The sequence below is a fragment of the Montipora capricornis genome, chromosome 4 (assembly GCF_036669925.1).
Source record: "Montipora capricornis isolate CH-2021 chromosome 4, ASM3666992v2, whole genome shotgun sequence".
NCBI lineage: Eukaryota > Metazoa > Cnidaria > Anthozoa > Scleractinia > Acroporidae > Montipora > Montipora capricornis.
Genome location: NC_090886.1, coordinates 51139430 through 51149429, shown reverse-complemented (window position 1 = coordinate 51149429; position 10000 = coordinate 51139430). Strand labels below are relative to the sequence as shown.

Genomic DNA, 10000 nt, shown 5'->3' with positions numbered 1-10000 from the left:
ACCCGCTGGTATTTTTTCATGTGCTTGTGCAAAAGGCAGTTACTTTGCGGTAACTGTCTTATTCTAAAGGGAAAAGGAAAGGAAAACAAAATAATTGAAGTTTATGACAGTGTACACTGTGTTTCCTTTTTGTTTTTTGATCATGTGCTTTCAATACACATCAATATCATTGATCGCATGGTCTGATCCCATGTGTGAGAAAATGTATCAGGTGTTGGATTCGAAAAATAAGTTTTAATTGGGCTCGGTTCATGTGACCAAAAAACAGCCTGTAATAGTGTAATGTGGGAGGCACGGTGGCGTCATGGTTAGAGTGCTCTACTCCAGGTCGAGTGGTTTGGGTCCTGGCCAGGGCCATTGTGTTGTGTTCTTGGGCAAGACACTTTACTCTCACGGTGCCTCTCTCCACCCAGGTGTATAAATGGGTACTGGAAAAAATGCTGGGGGTAACCCTGCGGTGGACTAGCATCCCATCCAGCGGGGAGTAGAAATACTCCTAGTTGCTTCATGCTACGGAAACCGGAGATAAGCACCGGCCTGATAGGTCTTTCTAGGCTCGTAACTGAGACTTTACCTTACCTTTTTAGACTAAGTGTAATGTACAGTATAATCATACTGCCATACAGTCAATCATACAGTATCACTGCTGTGCATGCGACAGTATTGCCCTAACACCCACTCCTGCCGTAAGTTACGGTAGAAGTTAAAGAAAAAGGAGCCTTCAGGTTGTCTTAGACTGCATTCTGCCTTCTTCTCTTGTCTTAGGGTGGAAAGGACTGAATTCAACCAAACTTAATTTTTTAACGTTACAATGAGACTGTAAGGATTTAAATGTTGTGATAAATTTGATAATCCGTAAAAAATAATAATAACAAAAACAGTGCATTTCAAAATACACAAACCTCACAAACTCATGTGTCCTTAAAATTATTTATAACCATACAATGTATAATTTTAAAAAATTGCCCTTTAGGCCAGTGACATTGTGTGGGCATCGAGATGGGACACTTACTTAGCCATGAGTGATGTGCAGATTCATTGGTTTGCCATTGTCAACTCTGTTGTCATTGTTCTCTTTCTCTCTGGTAAGTTTTTTTTCTTTTACATTTAAGATCATTTATTTGTATCAAAAGAGGGTTTTGGGCTGCTTTGACTTTTTGCACTAAGAAGGTAAAGAATCCTTGTAAGATTAATAAGAATTAATGAACCTATAATGATTCTGTTTCCTAGGAGAGACTTACACATTTCTCTACTATGAGTCTTGAATTCTTGAAAAAGTCTGGAAATTTGCAAACCAGATAAAGTCTGGAAAAATGGAGATTTTTTTGTTTTGAAAACTGAAATAAGTGCTTTATTGCTAAGTGAATTTTTTCAGGTATTTTCGTCTTTGGCGAGAATATTCAATCATTGACTGAAAAGCTTCAGATCTCTCTTACGCCAGCACTGCATCATGGTTACTGTATGTTCACAGTGCATCCTGGGACAAACTATGTATACTAAACTTGGGTCTGGAAAAAGAAATTAGCATTTTGGAAAAAGTCTGGAAAAAGTCTTAAATTTTGCAACCAAAAATCTGTGCGAACCCTGTTAACCCATTCACTCCTCAGGCACGGCCTACCACGTCCCATGCCAGTTGATGAGTAAAATTATCTTCCAGCAGGCAATAGGTTAACTAATATATTTGACAAAGTGAAGTTTTACATATAAAAACAAGCGATTAAAAAATGATGACTTTTCAACTGTTTCACAGTCATTTTCAAGCTCCGCGTAGGTGCAAATTTGGAAAAGTAAGTGTGAAAGGCGAAGAATATTTGCTTAAGAATCGGATGACAGTAAGGTTAAGTCTGTTTACGAGGCAAGAGGCCCATCAGAGCCAGAGCTTATCCTGGATGGGATGCCAGTCCATAGCAGGGTTACCCCCAGCATTTTGCCGGTACCCATTTATACACCTGGGTGGAGAGACGCACCATGGGAGTAAATTGTCTTGCCCAAGAACACAACACAATGTCCCCGTCCAGGACCTGAACCCGGACCATTCAATCCGGAGTCGAGCACACCAACCATGAGGCCACCGCCCCTTCCATTAAGAATTTACAATAATGAAGCATAAAAGGTAATAGAGTGAAGGGAACGAAAAATTCAAGATGGAAAGGTACCCACTACCGGTACTTTAAACTTTGTTACTGTCTCTATTGCATTTTAGGCATTGTATCGATGATAATGATCAGGACTTTAAGACGCGACATTGCACGATACAACAAGGAAGAAGACATGGTACTGTAGTGGCTTTTTGCCTGTCATTACAAATTTTGGTTTTTAACATCTTAGTGTCATTTACATATACAGTGATGAGTTGTGATATCAGTGTTCTTTTTTTAGGAGGATGCAATGGAAGAAAGTGGCTGGAAGTTGGTGCATGGAGATGTCTTTAGACCTCCTCAGAGGTCCTGGTTGTTAACTGCATTTGTTGGATCTGGAGTGCAGATCTTCTGCATGGTGGTTATCACTTTGGGTGAGTGCTTTTAGAAGTTAAGCCTTTTTGCAATCCTTTTCTCTCTATGTTCTTAGTGACTCAAATTTTTGTTTTGTATCCCGTTAATTGTGATTAATGCAATAAGCAACAGTTGAGCAATGGTTGGGAATATCTTGTCACAAGATACGTATCTTATAATTATTATTTTTTGCATAATATTATTTATTGTACGATAAATTATGCAAAAAAAAAATCCTTGTCAGTTCTAAAGGATGGAAATATAGCTTTCTTCTTTTAATCCTGCTGCCATAATATTAAATTTTATGTGTTGCATTTACATGTAGGATTAAATATTTTGCCTGAAAATAATGTTCAATAGTAAATTATTGTTATTGGAGTGTAGTTAAACAACAGCTGTTTTTTTCTAAGTGACCTTTTGAAAGTCACTCGGATTGAAGAGTTATCAATAAATCAGTGCATTGTGCTCTTATTCTAAAAGGGTGTAATTTTTTTATCCCCTTTAGTATTTGCAATGCTTGGTATGTTATCACCGGCTAGTCGGGGGAGTCTGGTGACAGCGATCATCTTTCTTTATGTTTTTATGGGGTGAGTTTGATTAGTGATAGCAGTAAGTACTGTATGTATGCATTTAATAGCTCATGGCAAACTTATCATTTTACTGTGCGAAGCACCATTGGTAAGAAGATGTGGTAACCTATCTCTGCAAGAAAATTGGTTTTGGTCACTGTACGACCATACGACCACCCTATAACTATACAGCCGTATGACTGACCGTCCACACCTCCATGTATGCCAATGTGACCAGTATCGTGTGACCATATTGCGGGCTCACGTTTAGAGAATCAATACTTGAAAACTTGTCTCCAGCAAGTTTACAGTGTACATGTACATCTTTGATATCAATTGGACATCCATGTCATGGTCATTTGACACCTGTCAGGTATCCGCTGTCCAGTATCACGTGATCTTATCACAGGCTCAGGTTTAGAGCTAATCAACGTCACCTTTTTTTCAAAGTTGACTGCTGACCAGGTACTGGGTTTCAAATAGATCGCAGGCTCAAGCCAGGTTAACTTATTGTAAGAATAAATAACCTAGGAGCGTATCCTGACTCTGATTTTTCTGTTTTTCTTTTGCCCTTTGCCAAGCAACGAGTTTACCATTTAACCTTATCTGACTATTTATTTTCTTTTCAGTGTTTTTGCTGGCTATTTCGCTGCTCGACTCTACAAGACATGTAAAGGTCAAAACTGGAAGAAATCTGCATTGCTGGTAGGTATATCAGTGAGGCAATAATAATGTGATCTTTGTAATTAAAGGTGATGTGTACATGAATGAACCGTATGATTGACCTCTTTTCTTGACTTGGTTTACCTAGACAGCCACTTTGTATCCTGGAGTGATCTCAATAGACTGCTTCATTTTGAATTTCTTCATTTGGGGACAGCACTCTTCTGGAGCGGTAGGACTCCTCTTAATTAATAATGGACTTAATATACATGTACCGTTTAATAAAGGAGCAGGAGTGTTTTATCAGGTTTAAAACCACAAGGCGAATACAAGTGGTTTTTGACCCGATAAGACGCAACATGCTATGTGGTTAAGCAGCCTCAAAAACATTCCACAAAAGCGTGTCCCCAGATGGAGTCCAGACAATGGTGATACTATTGAATTCTTGAAGAATTCTAACAAGGAGTGTTTTATCTGGTTTAAAGCTCACGCACATGAGGTATTAGCGGTGTTTTGATAGGCTGTTAGGCTCACAAATGATTTATAAGTTTTTTTAATTATTGTGAAGTCTTGCATGTATAAATTTCACTGGTGCACCAATTATGCACAAGTAGTTGAACATAGAAAGCAAATCAATTTGACTCAAATCAGATAAACATTAGGTTTTGAGGAGAGGGGAAAACCAGAGTAGCCAGAGAAAAACTTGTTGGAGTAAAGAACCTTCCTATGATGCTGAGTCTAAGAATTGAACTTGGGCCACATTGATTGGAGGAGAGTGCTCTCATCACTGCATCATCCCAGCTCCTGTTCTCTCAAAGTAAAGTAACACAATACTTAATCACAAGTATTTAGTGCTCAAAATTAGCGGTCGTCCGGTCGTCTTAAATAATTATACCAATACTTGAACCCAGACTTCCGCGGAAAACCACAGGCACGCAACATTCAAGATCGCTTGCCATGCAATTGCAACAGGGCATGTGAAATAAAGGTACAAGTGTTTTGTCCTCGCATTCTTTACGGCCTATATTTTGACTTTGATTTTTTGTCTTCAATTAGCAGTACAGATTACAAGTTATCTCTTTCACAGAGTTAAAATGTGGCTTTTTTTTTTATTGGAGTTCAGTCTCGGCCACTGAAACAAGAACAAAGACAAAGAAAATTAAAGATAACATATACAGAACTAAGAAGGCAAAAGCGGATGTTTTTTGTGACGTGACTAGTACAAGTATATTAATTTTAATCGTACCATAGGAGATTTCCTTATGGGCAACCAAAGACAAGGGTTTGGTTACCTGGCGATTGAAACAGGGCCAATGAGCACAGAGTATTACTGTTCAGTGAAATGGGATCATTTACCACTTTCCATTACCTTGGATATTTCTTCTTGTCTACCATCCTTCTCCATTAGATCTTACGTGTTTGCCTCTGCCCTGTCTTTTTATTCTGTTTTAATTTGCTTTGATACCTTTTCTCAGAAGTTGTGCTTTATCTTTGCGGACTGCCACAAATTTGAAAATCTCTGATGAAGAATAACAAGTACTTAATTTGTACAGGTCCCTTTTACAACCATGCTTGCTCTGTTGTGCATGTGGCTTGGTATTTCATCTCCACTAGTTTTCCTTGGCTATTGGTTTGGATATCGGAAACAGGTGAGTAGTATACAGTAAAGTAATTTGCAGTCAAAACAATTCAGTTTAACTAAGGGAAACTGCTTTTTTTAATACTTACAAGTAGTTTAAAGGCAGAATTAATGCTTTTACCGGCATCCATCAGTTTTTGTTTTGGATATGTGTATGCATGGGCCTTTCAGTCAGAGTAATGATCCTAGTCAGCCATCTTGTGTACTTTAGCTCGTTTATTTGTTTATTTGTACATTAAACAGGGCTTGAAATTAGCGAAAATGTAGTCGCAATTTCGCAAAATTTAGTCGCAAAATAGTCATGCTGCATTGTCAGCAGTGTAGCAAAACATGAACCCACAATACTTGTGTTGAAAGAAACCGCTGAAAATGGCCATTGATATAGAAGGAATGGAGTTGTGCACGTAAATGTTCATCGCAGCGAAATTACGCTACAATTACGCTATCTTCAGATTGAAAGAAAACTCAAGGCGAGAAACAAAATAATTTTGTCATTTGTTCATTTATCTTAGTAAAAAGAGCAGCAAAGTGGCAACTGCTAACCCTTTTGTTTTCAAAGAGTGAAGATGAAAACAAGTCGCAAATTTGCCACTTCTCCAGATATTTTAGTCGCAAAGGAAAAAAATTCAGTCCCAAATGCGACTGTATTGGTCGCAATTTCAAGCCCTGTTAAAGGCCCACCCTCCACTGACAGGCTTTTAGGCCGTTTGTTTTTGTTTTGGGAATTTGAATTGCTTTTCGTAGTGATCTGATTGGATGAATTTCAGCTTTGGCGGGATTTTCACATATGAAAATTGTTCCATGTCACGCAATGCCTGTAGGGTGAACAGGGTCTTTAAGGGACAATGCCCATGGAGAGTCAATAAAAAATAGGACACAGTATCTCGTACACAGGTCAACCTCTTGAGTGTTTACCCTCCTAACCATGATATACCGCAGAGGAAAGACCACAAGCCCTGCTCTTTGCAAATAATGTGCTGGGTTCTTTTACGTCCATTGATGGGTTGTGAAACAGGGCCTTCATTTTATTGTCCTTACTCCAGGACTAGAGACTCTTAATTATTTGTTTGCCTCTCTATTTCCACTGCTTTTCAGTGGGACAGGTGCCTCTTGCAGCTTTACCTTGAGGTGGGTTGAAGAGATAACCCACCTTGAGTGTGTTACTTTGTCAGACCCAAGTTCCATTTGCAATGCAGTTGTAACTAAAGGAAGAGAGAGGGAAAAGTTACATTGATGAAACTGATTTCAAACCCTCTCCTTAGACATAATTTTATTATGTTTTGTGCAAGTATTGTTTTCACATTTGTTGCAGCCATACGAGCACCCTGTGAGAACCAATCAGATCCCACGACAAGTCCCAGAGCAGCCATGGTTTATGAGCCCCATTCCAAGGTAAATGTATAATGTTTGAGGAAATATTTAACTTTATTTCTAAGTTAGAGTCTTTAGAGTAGCAGAAAAGTAAAGAATTTAAAGAAAATGATGAAACCTTTGAGTTTATAACACATGTTTCGACAGAAACTTTGTCCATCCTCAGTTAGTCAGAATACAAAGCAATGAAAGCTGAATTTACAATAAATAGAAATTTTCACATTAGCATTCTCTATTTATTATAAATTCAGCATCCATTGCTTTGTATTCTGACTAACTGAGGATGGCTGAAGTTTCTGTTGAGACATGTATTATACACTCAAAGGTTTAGTGGTTTTTAAAATTCATTCTAACTTAACTTTAATTTTTGGAGATCAGTGATGGTTGTTGTTTCGTAATGTACACTATTCATCTTGATGTAAAATAATTCATTGTATGTGTCCTTCTCACATATTTCCAGTAACCTGCTCGCGGGCATCCTTCCATTTGGTGCAGTGTTTATAGAACTCTTCTTTATCTTGTCTGTAAGTAACAGAAGTACATTCATCATAACATTATTCGTAATAATTATTTCAAAACCTTTGGCCACTCAGTTAGCCTCTTGCGCAGACATTCTCGTGACTTGTCATGCAATCTTTCCTCCTCTACAAATGTCTGCTGAAACAAACTGGAATTTATGTAGGCCAATCACAGCTGACTTCCAGATTCTACAAGTGCACTTTAAACCCTGAGAAATTTTGCTTGTGGTCACTGCAAGAAAATGGACTTTGTGTGTTGCATTCTGTAGCGCATAAATTTCATTATTTGGCTTAGAACTTTGTGGCTCTTCACAGAATGAGTATGGTTCCTATGTACATTGTAGCCCACACATGATTTCCAGATGACAGTTACTTTGATAAAGGGATAGGAATGTGTGGCTTGTTTCAGCAGATGTTTGTTTGGGAGGAAAGATTGTGTGACAACCCAAAAGAATGTCTGCGAAGGAGGCTACCACTCAGTCTGACAGACCTTAAAGGCAGAGAGCACATTTTAAATTAATTTGACCAAAAGTATGATATGAAACCAGTCTTTACTAGGATAAAAATACTTCGGTTTAATCCCAAGTACAAAGCTAAAGAAGAGAATCAACAGCAGAGTTGTGTGTTTGTCACACCATATTTGGGTCAAAGGAAGTCTTAATATTAATGGGAGTGCTCCCTTGAACCATCTATAGATCTGGGACCTAATCAGTCCATCTTAATGAAATAGTAATTATGTGACAGGAAAATGTATGGTACATCCAGGTTTGTATTTTAAAATTATTTTTTGTATCACAGCAGTAGTTAAAAGCTTTAGACTGATACCCATTTGTACAACCTTTTTTTAAGGACAGTGCCTGCTATTGTTATTGCACATACGTTCTGCGCATCTCTAGATACTCTGGTTTTCTAAAGGTGGAGCTTACTAATGCAGAGAATATTTTTGTGCAGTTTAAAACTATATGGAGGAAGCAGATTTCAGCAAGTGCTTTTGCTATATGCTAATCTCGTCAGCAAGGAAGACTGTTCATATTAATATTAATAACATTGAACATAAGTCATTTCTTTAAATACTTAGGAGTTTACATAGATGAACACCTAAATTGGGAACCTCAAATTCAGCATGTAAACAACAAATTAGCAAAAAATATAGGAATACTTTATAAGGTACGAAAATATGTTGATCTAAATGTCCTTAAGCAGTTATATTATACTCTTACAAGTCTATCCCTACTTAAATTTTTTTTTTTTTTTTAATTTTTTTTTTTGTTCAATAATTTTATTAACAATAACACTAGGAAAACAATACTTACAATACAAATACGATTACCTCACTAACTCTATTTACATAATATTGCACTCATTATTTACTCTACTTATTTTAATTACACAATATTTACATGACATGCAGTACACTACTAACAGCTACAGTAACGGCCAGGGGCAAAGAGAAAAAAAGGAGAGAAAAATATATAATTATCCTTCCAGCTTAGGTCATAAAACATCAAAAACAGATCAAAGGCATGTGGTACATTACAGGTACAATCAGCTATGCATCTGACAGGAGATCAGGAGAAAGCTAATGCGTAAGAGATAAACAGAGATAGGTATAAAAACTATAATTTAAGTTATCATTAAATCTTCATATATCCTGCAAGGGGTTTCCATTTCTTTGTTTCTCCACATTTTGTTTCTATTTTATATTGTGATTTTAATGTACATATGAAATGCGTAAGATTTGGATGGTTTTCTTTTGTTTTAGCGAGCCATATGTGATACCGTGCTAAAAGGAAACAATAGTTGATAAAAAGCGCAAAATGAGAGATGTCTGGCCTCAGACCCAAAGCAGTAATGTTCGTCAAAATATAATCTCTACGAAGTAAATTTAAGTTTTCCAGCCATTCAGTAACTTTATTCCAAAAGTGAGATGTTATGTGGCATGACCAGAATTTAAGATGAATTAATGACTCGGGGGAGGTGTGACAAAAACTGCAATTTTTATCATCCTTTAGGCCTATTCTAAATAAGAAGCTATTGGTTGGTACACGTCTATGTAAAAATTTAAACTGAAACTCTATCAGCTTAGTACTCTTCGTGCATTTTTTAGCCAAGAGATAGGCATCAGTCCAATTTATGTTGTCATTTATTGGTAGGCTACAATCCTCTAGCCATTTCTTTTGAGATGACTCTGGGGTTAAACCCTTGTTACTAATCAGTTTTTTATATATTAATGTGGTTGCTTTTTTGGCTTGTAAAATTTTTGTTGTCAGTGGCTCAAATTCGCAGTTGGCGTTTTGTACATTCTGAAAATTAGAATTACTGCGAAGAGACTTTACAGCCGATATTAATCTGTAGAAACTGAGAGGGCGAGGGTCTATTTCATACTTGCAGCAGAAGTCATTTAATGAAAGAAAAGTGTTGTCTGATCCTAACATGTGTTTCACCCGAGTTATTCCCATGTGTTTCACCCTCTTTATTAAGGAGTTATGCCAAAGTTGTTGATCCAGAAAGTGTTCTTTTGACCTTATTTCAGGCTCAAAGTTAACTTCTGCCCAGATTCCTAATATTTCTTTTAAAAAGACGTCGGAAGTTGTTATTGTCGATAAGATGTCTCTAACATTGAGATTGTAGGAAAAAAAACTTTGACAGCCATATTTTTTAAGGTCTTTATCCAAAAAGATTTTCCATTTTCCTTTGTTATTGTTATCGAAATATTTTTTTATCCATGTGATTTTGAGAGATTTATTG

At 37.1% G+C, this 10000-nt stretch overlaps 1 protein-coding gene across 2 annotated transcripts in view; it reads left to right on the top strand.

Annotated features, from left to right (window-relative positions):
• LOC138047324 (transmembrane 9 superfamily member 4-like) overlaps window positions 1-10000 on the top strand; it is a 29954-nt gene that overhangs the window by 13547 nt on the left and 6407 nt on the right. For both annotated transcript variants that reach the window (XR_011131822.1, XM_068894121.1), the window contains exons 12-20: window positions 974-1085; window positions 2204-2274; window positions 2380-2512; window positions 2998-3079; window positions 3691-3766; window positions 3873-3956; window positions 5278-5373; window positions 6676-6755; window positions 7195-7258. Coding sequence is in view for 1 of the 2 variants with exons in the window: in XM_068894121.1 (XP_068750222.1) it covers window positions 974-1085; window positions 2204-2274; window positions 2380-2512; window positions 2998-3079; window positions 3691-3766; window positions 3873-3956; window positions 5278-5373; window positions 6676-6755; window positions 7195-7258 (798 nt within the window). In the remaining variant the exon portion in view is untranslated. The remainder of the gene's footprint in view (window positions 1-973; window positions 1086-2203; window positions 2275-2379; window positions 2513-2997; window positions 3080-3690; window positions 3767-3872; window positions 3957-5277; window positions 5374-6675; window positions 6756-7194; window positions 7259-10000) is intronic.